Here is a 16004-nt window from a genome sequence, read left to right as displayed (position 1 = left end):
AAATTTTGAGATGAATCGGACAACCCGTTGATAGGTTGCTGCCCCTGAATTGGTAATTTTAGGGAAATTTTGCTGTTTTTGGTTATTATCTTGAATATTATCATAGATAGAGATAAACTGTAAACAGCAAAAATGTTCAGTAAAGTAAGATCTACAAATAAGTCAACAGGACCAAAATGGTCTGTTGACAACTTTAGGAGTTATTGCCCTTTATAGTCAATTTTTAACCATTTTTCGTAAATCTTAGTTATCTTTAACAAAAATCTTCTCCTCTGAAACTACTGGGCCAAATTAAACCAAACTTGGCCACAATCATCATTGGGGTATTTAGTTTAAAAATTGTGTCCCGTGACCTGGCCAACCAACCAAGATGGCCCCCATGGCTGAAAATAGAACATAGGGGTAAAATGTAGATTTTGGCTTATAACTCTGAAACCAAAGCATTTAGCGCAAATCTGACATGGTAGTATTATCGTTTATTAGGTCAAGATCTATCTGCCCTGAAATTTTTAGATGAATCTGACAACCTGTTGTTGGGTTGCTGCCCCTGAATTGGTAATTTTAAGGAAATTTTGCTGTTTTTGGTTATTATCTTGAATATTATTATAGATAGAGATAAACTGTAAACATCAATAATGTTAAGCAAAGTAAGATTTACAAATAAGTCAACATGACGGAAATGGTCAATTGACCCCTAAGGAGTTATTGTCCTTTATAGTCAATTTTTAACAATTTTCATAAAATTTGTAAATTTTAACTAACATTTTCCACTGAAACTACTGGGCCAAGTTCATAATAGATAGAGATAATTGTAAGTAGCAAGAATGTTCAGTAAAGTAAGATGTACAAACACATCACCATCACCAAAACACAATTTTGTCATGAATCCATCTGCTTCCTTTGTTTAATATTCACATAGACCAAGGTGAGCTACACAGGCTCTTTAGAGCCTCTAGTTTGTTTAACCCTGCAATGCATATAATTTTAATTGATTATTTCCTTTAAATTTTCTAGCTATGTTTCTAAAATTATCACCACCAAACCACCTATAGAAGTTTTGAGTTTTTCAAAACATATTTCAAATATGAAGAAATGTTTAAAAAGTGTTTGAAAACTATGTATTTGAATACTGTTAAAAATCAAGAGGACTTTATATATTCAAATTTACAAAGCAGAAAAAAAATCAATCACAAAATTAAAAAAAATCATTAATGAAATGAAATCTTGAGAATTTATTTTGTATTTATAACTTTTGTATGTATGTAAACCTCAGATCTGTGTACGACCTCAAATCTGTGTCCGTTTCTCAAATCTATGCCCCATCGTGACGTCAATCGCTAATCTATGTCCATAAAAAATTATTTGGCCTCAAATCTGTGGCCGATTTTTTTTGTAGTGTTCTGGGGTTCTATAGCTATATATGAAAGCCTAATGTTCTATAAATGTTCTTTATTTCCATACAATACATACTTCCCAGGGGAAGGTAGAAAGCTGAAATTAATAAAATGTTCCTATTACAATATGTCTTAGTATAATAAACAAAAATACACAAATTAGGTAAGTATCAGGTAAGTACACATGCACTAACAGTATATGAAAACACACACCTAAATCAATCAATCAGTCAAAAGCTCACACATCTAAATCCTAGTTAAACACTTGCAAAGTGTCCTATAAAACCTGTGCCTATAAATATATTACATGCTTATATATGCATGCCTAAACCATGACTACAAACTAGCACATAAGCATTCCTAAGGTGTAAATATACATAACCAACAATTCCTAATGTGTAAGTTTGCCTATCACTACATGTAAGAAAAGATAATGGTTGGTAACCTAGACAGAGAATTTTACTTTGTGTGTGTAATAAAATAAATGCAAAACACCTAAAAAATATATATGTCTATGAAGGTAAGTATTTAAAATACTTTTATATAGGTTTACAAAGTGTGTATTGCCTGGACCAAGTTAGAAATTCAGTTCGTATGAACCAAAAAATAGAACCTTTATTAACGGGTTGAAAACACAAAAATGTATACCTTGCACTATTTGTGCATACTTCTTATACATAATAAAAATATAATCAGGCAGGGAAATAAACTTACTCTGTGGGGGACTTCTATTATTCTAATTTTGTTTTGATTGAACTGAAAACGTGTTCTATGGCTGAATTTTGAGAGCTATTAAGGAAAGGGGATGGGAACTACCCTAAAATGCGTTTACTCTAAACCTGTACAAAGAAGGATAACTCTATACCAAAAAAATGAAACATCACATTCCCCGCCTGATTTTGACATAAAAAATCACTACATTTAAAAAGAAACAAACAAATTCAAACCAGAATTTCTACAATTGTCTGATAATAAATGATTTCAACATCCTTATAATTGTTCATTCATTCACAAACTGATTCTAATCAGAAAATAAGTACACAAGTTTAGAAATCGGACGAATGTAAGTTGTTGGTTCGCCATTCTTGATGACACGTACTAATGCTTTACGAACCAAACCATCTGAACTCGGATAAACTTCAACTATAGTTCCTGTTAACCACTGATTCCTATGCAGAGTATCATCAATCATGAGCACAATATCATCCTTACATAGATTGCGTCTTTCAACTTCCCACTTTTTCCTGAGTTGAAGATTGTGTAAGTATTCTGTTTTCCACTTTTTCCAAAACTGATTGGCTAATACTTGCACTTGTTTCCATTGAGCTTTATAAGTATCTTTAAGTGATAAATCTGGAATATATTCCGTATCATTGTCTGTTTTGTGAGTGAGAAGGACATTCGGCGATAACACATGAGGTGACTCTGGATCACTAGATACTACAGTTATTGGTCTGTTGTTCACAATACAACATACTTCCGCCATTAAAGTGCATAGAATTTCATGTGTAAGTTGTTTACCTTTTATATCGCACAACATTGAATTCAAGATCTTTCGAGCTAGTCCTATCATACGCTCCCAAGCACCGCTCATATTGGAGGCATGTGGTGGGTTACATTTCCATATGGTTCCATTGTTTTGGAGATAATCTTTAATTGGTTGGTCTTCAACGTTGAAACTTGTAATGTCTAGTTCATTAATAGCTCCAATAAAATTTGTACCTTGATCTGATCGGAATTCCTTGACTGGTCCTCGAAGAGCTGTAAATCTGCGCAACGCATTGATAAAGGAAGATGAAGTCATCTCCTCAACCACTTCTATGTGTATTGCTCGAGTTACTAGACAGGAAAACATAATCGCCCATCGCTTTGTATTGGCTGAACCTCCATGTGTGCGTCTTGTTAAGATGGACCAAGGACCAAAGGTGTCCACGCCCACATAGGTAAATGGAGGGCTTGGTGTGAGACGGTCAGAAGGGAGATCAGCCATCTTCTGTTGTTCGGCACTTCCTCGAAATTTACGACATTTTATACAGTTGTGTAGGATGGAATTAATGAGCCGTTTACCTCCAGTCAACCATATTCCTCTCGAACGAATTGCTCCCTCAGTAAAATGTCTTCCCATGTGCTGAACAGCATTGTGACAGTGCTTGACTATTAATGTAGCAATGTAGCTTTTACCTGGTATAATTACAGGCATTTTTTCACAACTTTCTATGTCTGAGTTTTTAAGTCTTCCTCCTACTCGAAGTAATCCATCGGAGTCTAATACTGGTGAAAGTGCAATTAAACTACTGTTCTTTTGTAAAGGTTTACTTTGCTTCAAGCAGTCTATCTCATTATAGTATGTGTCTTGTTGTACCTCCTTTATAATCAACTTCTCAGACTCCTTCATAAAGGTGACGCAAGACTTACTGTTCTTTTCATCAGTCGCATCTTTGTGCCACATTGAAGCTTTTCGTTTAAGAAATGCGATACCTCTGACAAGACTTGTCCATGTTGAAAAATGTTCAAATAAACTTATGTCTACACCTGATGACTTAACAAATGTCTTTTTTACTTCTACTAATGGTCTGACTTCTTTGTCGACTTCTGGTTCTATGACTTCAAACAGTGTGCTACCTGATAAATTCTGGGACTCAAAAAAGGTGTTTGGACCTTTTAACCATTCTGATTGTCTTAGACTGTTAACTTCCAATGGTCTTGTACCATGATCTGCTGGATTGTAGCTTGTTGGCACATAGTTCCATTGTAATTTTGTAGAAACCTTCAGAATTCGGTCAACTCGATTGCTGACATACACGTAAAATCGCCTAGTCTCATTATATAGATAACCTAGGACCACTTAAATGTCTGTATAAAAGTATGTGGCAGATGAAGGTATCTCAAGAGTCTTTTGAATGAAAGACGCAAGTTCTGTTGCTAGAACGGCTGCACACAACTCAAGTCTGGGTATGGTGTGACCATGGTTAGGTGCTAATTTTGATTTTCCTAATACGAATCCCAACTGAGAATGTCCATTGTCATTGAATGTGCGAATGTAAGCTACTGAGGCTATAGCATCTTTGGATGCATCTGAAAAGATGTGGAGTTCACATTTTGAACAGTCGCCTAAAGATGTTTCAGTGAAAGATCTTCGGATTTCTAATGTTTCTAAGTCCTTTAATGATTGATTCCAGACCTGCCAATCATTCATCAAATATTCTGGTAATGGATCATCCCATTCTACACTTGCGTTCTGTAAAGCTTGTCTCATTATCAGTCTCCCTCCTAGGATTACAGGCGCTACAAAACCTATAGGGTCAAAAATTCCATTTATGACTGAGAGTACTCCTCTTTTTGTGTAAGGTTTCTCATCTGCTGATAGCTGATATGTGAATATGTCTCGAATGACGTCCCAGCTGAAGCCTAAACTACGCTGTAAACAAGATGCGTCAGAATCAAAGTCTATTTCCGTAATATTCTTTGCTAAGTCTTTTTGTGGAAAGCTAGAAAGCACTTTGTTACTATTCGATATGATTTTGTGTAATCGAATATTACCACCCGTCATTAGTCTATCCTGTGTTCTTTTAATAAGACTAGCAATGTCTTTTTCACTGTCACTAGAAAGAAGTCCATCATCAACATAGAAGTGTTCTTTCACATATTTACATACGTTGTCACACTGTTCTTCTCCTTCATGATTACAAACCGCCTTTCGTAAACAATAATTTGCAACTGATGGAGACGGAGAGTTTCCGAACACATGGACTCGCATCCTATACTCTACAAGTGGCATTTCAATGTCATTGTCCTTAAACCAAATAAATCTGAGAAAGTTTCTGTGATTCTCTTGAACTTCAAAGTTAAAAAACATTTGCTCCACATCAGCAATAGCTGCAAACTGACCTATTCTGAACTTTGATAATACACTAACTAGATTGTTTGTTAAGTCTGGTCCTTTAAGCAGTATGTCATTTAGACAAATCCCATGGTACTTAGCCGACGAATCAAATACTACTCTTATTTTAGATAGTTTCTTAGCATGGTAGACTCCAAAAATGGGCAAATACCATACTTCTTCTCCATCCTTGATAGGGGGTGCCAATTCTGCATGGTTGTTCTTAAGTATCTTTTCCATGAACTGAAGAAAATCTTCTAACTTTTTCGGGTCCCTCTTTAGACTCCTTCCTAAGTTTTCTGCTCTTTTTCGTGCTTGTTCATAGTTATTACTTAGTGTTGTACCATCTTTGCGAAAAGGCAGAGGTGCACTGAAGTTACCATTTGATTCCTTCCTTACTCCATTTTCTATAATGGTTATAAACTCCTTATCTTCACGGGATAATCCCACTTCATTATCTTCTACAGTCTGTTCAAATATATCACTATATTCAGATTTTTGTTCTAGTTATGTGTCCTTGACCTTAAAGTTATATTCACAAGGTTTTAGGGTTATTTCCTGATTTGGTAAAACTGATGTTTTGTTGACAGTTATGACATCAGATGTATGCACTAGACCAAGACATGCTTCTCCAATAATAGTCCATCCTAACCGTAGGCGCTGAGCATATGGTTCATGATCTTTACCAATTATCTGGTCCAAAATGTGATGACAACTTATCATGTCCCTTCCTATAAGAAGTGAAATGTTGGCGTCCTGGTCCAATTCAGGGATAAATTCTGCTATTGACTCTAGATGACTATACTGTCTGGCTACAGCAGGTGTAGCTATTTCCTGTTTGGAATTTGGAATGTCATTACACTCTATTAGTGATGTGCACTCGAGTTGAGTATTTCTATCGAATGATTCAAGTATGAATCCTGTGGCACGACGACCAGACTGTGCAGATTTTCCTGAACACGATGACAAGGTATACTGTATAGTATCATAGTGTTCGCTAAAAGTATCAAAAAATTCAGAGGTAGCTAAAGACCTGTTACTTTGGTCATCAATTATGGCATATGTTTTAACACGTTGTTCTGGTTTTCCCTTTGGATATAGGTTTATCAGTAATGTTTTTGCACATGACTTTCCATTAAACTGATTTGCGTCGCCACAAATTTCTGTACATAATGATCCTACTTTTGGGATATCTTCGTTTATCTTCTTTCGTTCCCCGCCATTATCTAACAATGGTTCCTGACGTTCAATGTGAAACGCTGTGCAGTGTGATGAGTTTCCACATTTTTCGCATTTAACCTTTGCTGAACAGTCTTTAGCCAGATGCTTGCCTTTTAAACATTTAAAGCAAATACCATGTTTCTTTATTATCTCCCTTTTTTCTGCAAGGGGTTTGGTAGGAAACGATCGACATTCTACTAAACTATGTTTCCCTTCTTCGTGTACTGGACACTTAAGGTCATTTGAGTTTTGATTTTCTACTTTAGTCTTTTTTGTGTTTAATACTTGTCTATTTAATGCATTTCTATTGTTAAACTTCTGCTTTTCAGGATCTTTTCGGTTACTACCGGATTCAGTCTGTTGAAACTTAAAGCTTGGGTCGTTCATCTTTACTGCTAAAGAGTGAATAAATTCTGCAAAAGATCTAAATGGTGGATACATCACTGAATTGTTGAGCTTGTACTTGCTGGCGTGGTCAATCCATCTAGTTTGCATGAAGTATGGCAGTTTTGTTACAATTTCATTCACTCCATATGAAGCATCGAAGTACGCCAAAACTAATTTATATCTTTCATTCTGTTTAACTGAATCGATCTCAGACAAAAGGTCTGCGAGTTCATACAATTTATCGTATTCATTGTTTTTAATTTTAGGAAATCTGTCCAAGCGTTCTTTGAGTGAGGCGGCTACACTTTCAGGTGCTCCATACCTCTCATCAAGCCTCTCCCAAATTTTCTCTAAGCCTCGAGTTTCATCATGAACGTTTGCGACTCTTAAGCTGGATGCCTGTTTCTTTGATTGCGGGCCCAACCATTTGTTCAACAGATCTAATTCTTCTGGGCTTGTTGCGTCGAGTTCTTTCATAATGTTTTTGAAACTTCTCTTCCAACTACAGTACTTTTCTGGCTTGTCGTCAAATTGTGACATTCTTGACAACATAATGTCTTTTTTCATAATGTATTTTGTGAGGTCAATTATTCCAGGTGATGGTATTTCATTTGTATTAGTTTTTTCAGAATCTAACCTATAGACTGGAGTTTCTGACACAAGCATAGTCTGTTGCGGTTGAGATGTTTTGATTTCCTTTGGCAGTGTTGTTGAAGGCACAAATTCTGGCACATAAGGGTTTAATTTTGTTTCCTCAACTGGAACACAAACTTCCGGTCTCTGACTGGCAACATAAGATTTTACAATTTCAGAAGTGCATATCTCATTGTCTGGTAATTTCCCGCTTTTATTGCTTATACTGTCACATTTATCTTCTAGTACTTCTTTAACCACACTTAACTCTGCTTCTGCCTCGGCCACTTCTCGTTTATGTTTTAAAACTGTTAAATTGGATTCCAAATCGGACCTTTTCTTCTGCACTTCTAATTCCAGTTTATTTTGTTCTCTTTTAAGCGTTTCTTCTTCTTCTATTATCTTAAGTCTGACCTTTGCGGTTTCTGCCTTTGACTTTTTATCTATATAAATGTCTTTGCTAGATCTGTGACTTGTCTCAGTCGAGTGACTTGAATGACTAGATTTGCTTTGGTGACTTGACCGACTTGTTTTACTGTGGTGACTTGACCGACTAGCTTGACTATGGTGACTTGACTGACTAGTTTTACTGTGGTGACTTAACTGACTAGCTTGACTATGGTGACTTGACTGACTAGTTTTACTGTGGTGACTTGACTGACTAGTTTTACTATGGTGACTTGACTGACTAGCTTTACTATCATGACTGTCCTGAGTCAATTGGTTTAATTCAGCTGTCCTTTTGTCGATAAATCTTAGTCCGTATCTAACTTTATGTTCTGTAGCTTGATACACAACTTTGAATGCATAAAGTTCATTGATACTGTCTGTAGTTTTTTGCATTAATAAATATTCTCTGAATTCCTTCGATTGTTCATGATATTTCTCTAACCCTTCTAACAAGACCTGTCTCACTTCTTTCAAAACTTCAGCATTTTCAGAATATTGATCTAAGTATTTCAAACTTTCATCTATAATACTAGTTCTGATTTCTGAGAGTACTTTATAATATCCCGAGACGTTTCCCTCAAAAATATCCTTAGCTTTTGGAGTGTACTTCCGTATTCTTCCAGATACCAATGGTTCATCTGATTCTTCCTGTTTGTCCATGTCGCAGACTTTCTACTGTAGTGTTCTGGGGTTCTATAGCTATATATGAAAGCCTAATGTTCTATAAATGTTCTTTATTTCCATACAATACATACTTCCCAGGGGAAGGTAGAAAGCTGAAATTAATAAAATGTTCCTATTACAATATGTCTTAGTATAATAAACAAAAATACACAAATTAGGTAAGTATCAGGTAAGTACACATGCACTAACAGTATATGAAAACACACACCTAAATCAATCAATCAGTCAAAAGCTCACACATCTAAATCCTAGTTAAACACTTGCAAAGTGTCCTATAAAACCTGTGCCTATAAATATGTTACATGCTTATATATGCATGCCTAAACCATGACTACAAACTAGCACATAAGCATTCCTAAGGTGTAAATATACATAACCAACAATTCCTAATGTGTAAGTTTGCCTATCACTACATGTAAGAAAAGATAATGGTTGGTAACCTAGACAGAGAATTTTACTTTGTGTGTGTAATAAAATAAATGCAAAACACCTAAAAAATATATATGTCTATGAAGGTAAGTATTTAAAATACTTTTATATAGGTTTACAAAGTGTGTATTGCCTGGACCAAGTTAGAAATTCAGTTCGTATGAACCAAAAAATAGAACCTTTATTAACGGGTTGAAAACACAAAAATGTATACCTTGCACTATTTGTGCATACTTCTTATACATAATAAAAATATAATCAGGCAGGGAAATAAACTTACTCTGTGGGGGACTTCTATTATTCTAATTTTGTTTTGATTGAACTGAAAACGTGTTCTATGGCTGAATTTTGAGAGCTATTAAGGAAAGGGGATGGGAACTACCCTAAAATGTGTTTACTCTAAACCTGTACAAAGAAGGATAACTCTATACCAAAAAAGTGAAACATCACATTTTTTATCATGACATCATTCACAAAGCTATGTCCTTAAAAAATAATTTGGCCTCAAATCTGTGGCTGATTTTTAATTAGTTATCAAAAGTACCAGGATTATAATTTTATACCCCAGACGCGCGTTTCGTCTACATAAGACTCATCAGTGACGCTCAGATCAAAATAGTTCAAAAAGCCAAATAAATACAAAGTTGAAGAGTATTGAGGACCCAAAATTCCAAAAAGTTGTGCCAAATACGGCTAAGGTAATCTACTCCTGGGGTAAGAAAATCCTTAGTTTTTCGAAAAATTCAAAGTTTTGTAAACAGAAAATTTATAAAAATGACCATATAATTGATATTTATGTCTATCGTGACGTTTTTTATCAAATCTGTGTCCGTTATTAAAGATAAGGCTTTAAAACTGTGTAATGTTTTAATTCTTTTTCAGCCATGCGCAAATTTATGCCCGTCTTATAATTTCTGCCTTTTAGGTTTTTTTTTTATTAAGTCATTTCCCATTATAAGTTCAATATTAATTTATTGGTATGTGTTCTCCCTGTGTGTACAAGAGCTCAAGTATAAGTAAATCTAGCTAGATTATTTCGCTTGTATTTAAACAGGGACTAAGGAAGTCCCTGATTTAAAATATTGTTTTTTAAGTACGGTCTTGTATAATTTTTGTTTTATAAGTACGGTCTTGTATGATTTTTGTTTTATAAAGTAATTTCTCCATGTTTGTAGTTAAAATCTTTACATGTGTGTGTTATTATTGTATGCCGTCTTCAATTATTAAACTACACATACTTTTTTTTACTAAAAAGACAGTAAAGAATGACTATTTGTATGCAACTTCAGCGTACTTCAATTGTCTCTAAAAAAAATTCATATTGCTGTTAAATTGACATTCATACCACTTTATCTATCATATGTTACTTTAAATATCAATAAAATCATTCTGAATTGCTAAAAATAAAAGTTACGTGCTCTATATTTTTAATTAAAATATTGTATATCACAATAAAGCATATATCAATTGTTTGGTATTAGCTGACATCTATTTAGTTCAAATGTAATACTTGTAATTATGTCTTTGATAACAAAAATCTTTCCCCGAAAAAAGAATCATTCTTTATGTTTTGGCAAATTCCTTCTCTCCAGAAACCAGATGTAAACACTGCATTCCCTTTGTTCATGGCTGGATTTGTTTTGAATTATAAATATTCCCAAAAAGTAGGAATAAGTAAAGATATCCCGATAATTGTCAGAAAACATTTAAAGAGGATAAATCTCTAGTTGACGTATTTGAAAATATTCCATCAGTCCACTATTCATAACAGATTTTCCTCCAGTTTAAAAAAACAAAATATAAAGCAATTTTAAACCATGTGTATTAATAGATAAAATGTTAACCCTGCTTTTGTCATATAAACCACTTGTTCAAATCATTGTTCGGTGTGATTTAATGCTCCGTGTTAAAAGTGTTAATTGTTAACTTTTCATTGTTTACTTGATGACGTTTTGTTATGTTTTACGTTAATGAAAGGACATAGATTTGAGCCACAAATGGTCATAGATTTGAGTAAATAAAGGACATAGATGTGAGACAATACAGGACATAGATTTGGAACGTCTATGACGCAATATTAAAAAGGACATAGATTTGGTGGAAGGACATAGATTTGAGGACGGACATAGATTTGAGGCTTACATGTATAAATAAAATACAATAAAGATAACATAACCATATGTTTAAATGTTAAACCATCTTCAACTCTAATGAATATCATTTTTGTATTTTAGAGCCTTAGTTGGAATGATGATGTACAATCCAGACACATCAGAGATAGCAAAACCATCAGAATTACTGAACAGTGTTAAATCTGTCATGAATGTCCTGCAGGGACTGGAAAATTATGGTAAGTATATTATAGATCATTATTTAAGATTCAATTTATTTTTTCTGCCTGAATATTTCACATGTTTTTTTAAATACTTTTGGTCCAGTCATTTCTTCTTCTGTCCAACTTAACTCTTTTTTACCAGGACAGTGCATTTACAGTTTTCGATTCCTATTTAAATTCAGATGATTCAACACTGAAAAAACATAAATGTGTTTCATCCAATAAAATAAGGAGAAACTGGGAACAATTTTTCTGAAGCGATATTAAACAAAAAACTATGCCACAGGTTATTATTAGCTCAACCCCATTATATGTGGATTGAGGTTTATGAGCTTGCTAAGTAAAAGTTCTTTCAATACTGTAGCAAAGAGGCCATTTCTGTATAAGATACATTCTATATTTACAAAATGTAAATCATACTAATTTTGTATTTTTCAGTAAACATAGACATAGCAAGAATCTTTAACAGTGTATTACCACAACAAACACAACATATAGATAGCTTTACTGGGGAGAAAACAATTACAGCTAATTATACCAACTGGTAAGTTATTAACAGTGTATTACCACAACAAACACAACATATAGATAGCTTTACTGGAGAGAAAACCATTACAGCTAATTATACCAACTGGTAAGTTATTAACAGTGTATTACCACAACAAACACAACATATAGATAGCTTTACGGGAGAGAAAACAATTACAGCTAATTATACCAACTGGTAAGTTATTAACAGTGTATTACCACAACAAACACAACATATAGATAGCTTTACTGGGGAGAAAACAATTACAGCTAATTATACCAACTGGTAAGTTATTAACAGTGTATTACCACAACAAACACAACATATAGATAGCTTTACGGGAGAGAAAACAATTACAGCTAATTATACCAACTGGTAAGTTATTAACAGTGTATTACCACAACAAACACAACATATAGATAGCTTTACGGGAGAGAAAACAATTACAGCTAATTATACCAACTGGTAAGTTATTAACAGTGTATTACCACAACAAACACAACATATAGATAGCTTTACGGGAGAGAAAACAATTACAGCTAATTATACCAACTGGTAAGTTATTAACAGTGTATTACCACAACAAACACAACATATAGATAGCTTTACAGGAGAGAAAACAATTACAGCTAATTATACCAACTGGTAAGTTATTAACAGTGTATTACCACAACAAACACAACATATAGATAGCTTTACAGGAGAGAAAACAATTACAGCTAATTATACCAACTGGTAAGTTATTAACAGTGTATTACCACAACAAACACAACATATAGATAGCTTTACTGGGGAGAAAACAATTACAGCTAATTATACCAACTGGTAAGTTAATACTCATGGCCTTAAACTTGCTGAAAGGCTGGTACTGTGGATTCATTATTATTCATAGGGTTTCAATTTTGAATGTGTTGTGCCCCACCTATGATAGTAGAGGGGCATTATGTTTTCTGGTCTGTGCCTCCATTTGTGCGTCCGTGCGTCCGTTCAGGTTGAAGTTTTGGGTCAAGGTGGTTTTTGATGAAGTTGAAGTCACATCATTTTGAAACTTAGCACACATGTTCCCTATGAAATGATCTTTCTAATTTTAATTTCAAATTAAAGTTTTGACCTCAATTTCACGGTTCACTGAACATAGAAAATTATAGTGCGAGTGGGGCATCCGTGTACTATGGACACATTCTTGTTTGGGGTATAGGTGAACTACGAATTTAAAGGTCTTAATGAAGTACGCAATTTCCATACGCTTCTATGCAGACCTTGACAAAGCCATGAAAGCTATTATCAATTAAGTTATTTTTGTTCCCATATCCATAAAAATTGGTACTAATGAAAATTAAAGGAATATACAGTAATTAATTTCTGGTGTTTCTGTTTTCTTGGATGCAAAACATTTCCTGTTGATAATTTGCACCAAAACTGGTAATGTGTAGAAAAAAACATAGTTCATTGTATATTAAACCCTATTTCCATTACATAGACTATAGTCATAATATAAATAACAATCAGAAAAATTAGAAAACAGTGAAAAATATTCTACTTGTGCCTGAACAACACAGATATGTAACTCATTCATTAGATATTGTTTTGAAAATTGTTTTATTAGTTCCCAAATTATTACCAATCATTTACAGGTATCTTGAAGTATTATTACGGAGAGTGACAGTAAATGCAGGCCAGAACCCAGTTATATTTTCCCCTAACCATAAGGCCTTTGTCAGTATACAAACAGATGGGAACCAGTTCTTTGCTGCTGAGGAATATGCAGATTTGACAGAGTTAAGGGCCTTGGCTGAGCTGATTGGTCCATATGGTATGAAGTATATGGGAGAGAGGCTGATGAATCATGTTGCTAGCCAGGTGGATGAACTGAAAGTAAGATATACTGAACATGTTTGTAAGGAGGTCAAGATAGGTCAAGGTTACTTAATATAATTTAAGGATATAAATTAAAAAATTAGCAAAAAAAAATAAATTAGTGTTTGCAATGTTGAATGAATATACCTAGACATTAAGGTTCATAGAAAAATGTTACCACTTAGACTAACCCAACTTATTTCTTTTGAATTTTGTACTGAAAAATTATGGTAGTACTTTCTAGAGACATTTATCCTCTTTGGAAATGTAAGATCGATTTCTGTAATTGTTAAAAAAAAATCAGATTTTATGTTATAAAGGAGCTCTTCCATTTTTGAATTTGCATAAGAAAAAGCCATACTTAATTAATCTAGAATCTCTGTTGATCATATCAAAATAATAATAATAAATACATGTTATAATTTTTGTATTGACAATATTTCAAATAAATGCGATAGGATGTTGCAAAATTATTATTAGAAAAATAATATATTTTACTACAAATCTATTATTGATGAGGATAATTTAATCAAAAACCTGCAAAATCAGTTTACTCTGGCCAAAGAATCTCTTGTTGTTCAAAATATGCATAAAAAAGATTGGTGATACAAAATTTATTTTTAATCTTTTTCCTGCAGAAATTAGTTGTCGGTAACAAAGAGGTCTTACAGAAACTGAGGACTAACTATGACAAACCAGAAGTAATGAGAGACTTGTACAGGCAGTTAACAAGTAAGTTAAACTGGGTCCCTGTTCTCATGAATATTTATTCCAGCTATGCAAGGGAGACCATCCATAGAATAACATAGGATTTAGAATCTTGATTAAATTTAGATTAGATTTTTCAGAAAGCTGGAAATAATTTATTATGACATTAATGATGATTTAGATTGTTGCTTTCTAACATAGAGTTTGAGTAGATTTTGAGATGAATTAACAATAAAAAAGAGCACACATATAAATTGTATATAAACATATATATTTCAATAAACTTGCAAGAAGAAAGTGGTCCAGGATTTCAGATTTATTAGAAGGGAAGAATAAAATAATCATCTTAAATTAGAGTACCAGGTTATATGCAGATTTTAGACCAATTTTTAATTTTGTCATAATTTTATCACAGGTTACTTACTTCAAACATTTTGTTCAACTTAATGGGAGACTGCTTAGTGCTACATGATAGCTCTCTTAAAAAGTTACTCCTAGAAGCAAGCACTGTATGTTACATAATATTGACATGCAGCTCTACTTTGTATATTGACAGTTTGATTAATTATCTTTGACAGCACTTAATAATTTTTTTATAGCTATAGGCTAAGTGAATAAATGTGATTATTGTAAGAATTGAAAAGTCTATCATGATACAAGATATATTTTTTTTTATAATTGTTAGCTACCCAGGAAATATAAATAAAATATAAATAAAACCGTTTATAAGATGATTATCTCCATTGGTTAACAGAAACTTCCAGCTAAGAAACTATACATGTGGATTTTTAGAAAGTTTCAATGTTTTCAACTTATCCAAATGCTGCCTTGGTTTTTAAGTCAATTCAATGTTGCCCATATGTAGCAGCTTGTGTTGATCTGTACTGGACTTTTACATAGGCAAATAATTTTGATAGTTCATGCAAGTGTAAATGTGTCTTTTTTGTGATCAATAAATTATCTAAACTGTATCATGAACTACAGTTTAGATAATTTATTGATCACAAAAAAGACACATTTACACTTGTAAGCTCATTTGTCTGCCATAAATTGAAAATCTTTAGGTCAGAAGGTTATTCCATAGCAGATCTAGAATCATTCTGAGACAAAATTCATCTAAATACCTAAAAGTATAAATATGTCTATAGGATAAAGTACTAATTATTTCTGATGTAATACTGCATTTTGAATAGTCATTTTGTTAGCAGTACTTTTATTTTGAAGAAGATTTTCAAGAAAAAACGTAGCAATTAGTCAGTAAAATGGTTGCATAGACAATGTATAATTTGATTGCACCTGTAGATGTATGTTAGATTTCACTAATAACCAATGTTACTGATTTATTTAGGACCCAAGCAATCAGCAAGTAAGATCTGAATGTTGTTTCTATCTTTTATGTCTGCGCTTGCAGCCGGTTTCCGGTCGTGTGATCCTATTGTATACACTGCACGATAATTGCCATGCACATGCGTGCTAGGTGGTCTATTTGTGTATTAT

The 16004-nt window shown here is 33.4% G+C and overlaps 3 protein-coding genes across 18 annotated transcripts in view; 1 reads left to right on the top strand and 2 right to left on the bottom strand.

The window, feature by feature from the left end:
- The window catches only part of LOC139482203 (nck-associated protein 1-like), a 65417-nt gene that overhangs the window by 31306 nt on the left and 18107 nt on the right, over positions 1-16004 (top strand). For 9 of the 16 annotated variants that reach the window (XM_071265919.1, XM_071265917.1, XM_071265915.1 and 6 more), the window contains exons 22-25: positions 11313-11428; positions 11852-11957; positions 13577-13817; positions 14438-14531. In XM_071265919.1, the coding sequence (XP_071122020.1) occupies positions 11313-11428; positions 11852-11957; positions 13577-13817; positions 14438-14531 (557 nt within the window). Of the gene's footprint in view, positions 1-11312; positions 11429-11851; positions 11958-13576; positions 13818-14437; positions 14532-15855; positions 15874-16004 lie in introns of all 16 variants that reach the window. The other 7 variants (XM_071265909.1, XM_071265918.1, XM_071265916.1 and 4 more) reach the window with 1 other exon arrangement.
- Positions 1392-4230, bottom strand: LOC139482201 (uncharacterized). Its single transcript, XM_071265902.1, has 2 exons — positions 2109-4230; positions 1392-1491 (listed from the first exon to the last, which is right to left on the bottom strand). The coding sequence occupies exon 1, from the start codon at positions 3841-3843 to the stop codon at positions 2416-2418; it is 1428 nt and encodes a 475-aa protein (XP_071122003.1). The 5' UTR covers positions 3844-4230; the 3' UTR covers positions 1392-1491; positions 2109-2415.
- LOC139482200 (putative leucine-rich repeat-containing protein DDB_G0290503) lies at positions 5780-9518 on the bottom strand. Its single transcript, XM_071265901.1, has 2 exons — positions 9359-9518; positions 5780-8741 (listed from the first exon to the last, which is right to left on the bottom strand). Exon 2 carries the CDS (start codon positions 8623-8625, stop codon positions 5782-5784), a length of 2844 nt encoding a protein of 947 aa, XP_071122002.1. The 5' UTR covers positions 8626-8741; positions 9359-9518; the 3' UTR covers positions 5780-5781.

The sequence above is a fragment of the Mytilus edulis genome, chromosome 7, assembly GCF_963676685.1.
Source record: "Mytilus edulis chromosome 7, xbMytEdul2.2, whole genome shotgun sequence".
Lineage (NCBI taxonomy): Eukaryota > Metazoa > Mollusca > Bivalvia > Mytilida > Mytilidae > Mytilus > Mytilus edulis.
The sequence above is the reverse complement of the archived record's forward strand: the minus strand, read 5'-3'. Positions and strand labels throughout refer to the sequence as shown.

What these genes read in the sequence shown, in the direction of transcription:
- LOC139482201 (XM_071265902.1), bottom strand. Translation starts at nt 3,843, where the DNA reads ATGTGGCACAAAGATGCGACTGATGAAAAGAACAGTAAGTCTTGCGTC.
- LOC139482200 (XM_071265901.1), bottom strand. Translation starts at nt 8,625, where the DNA reads ATGGACAAACAGGAAGAATCAGATGAACCATTGGTATCTGGAAGAATA.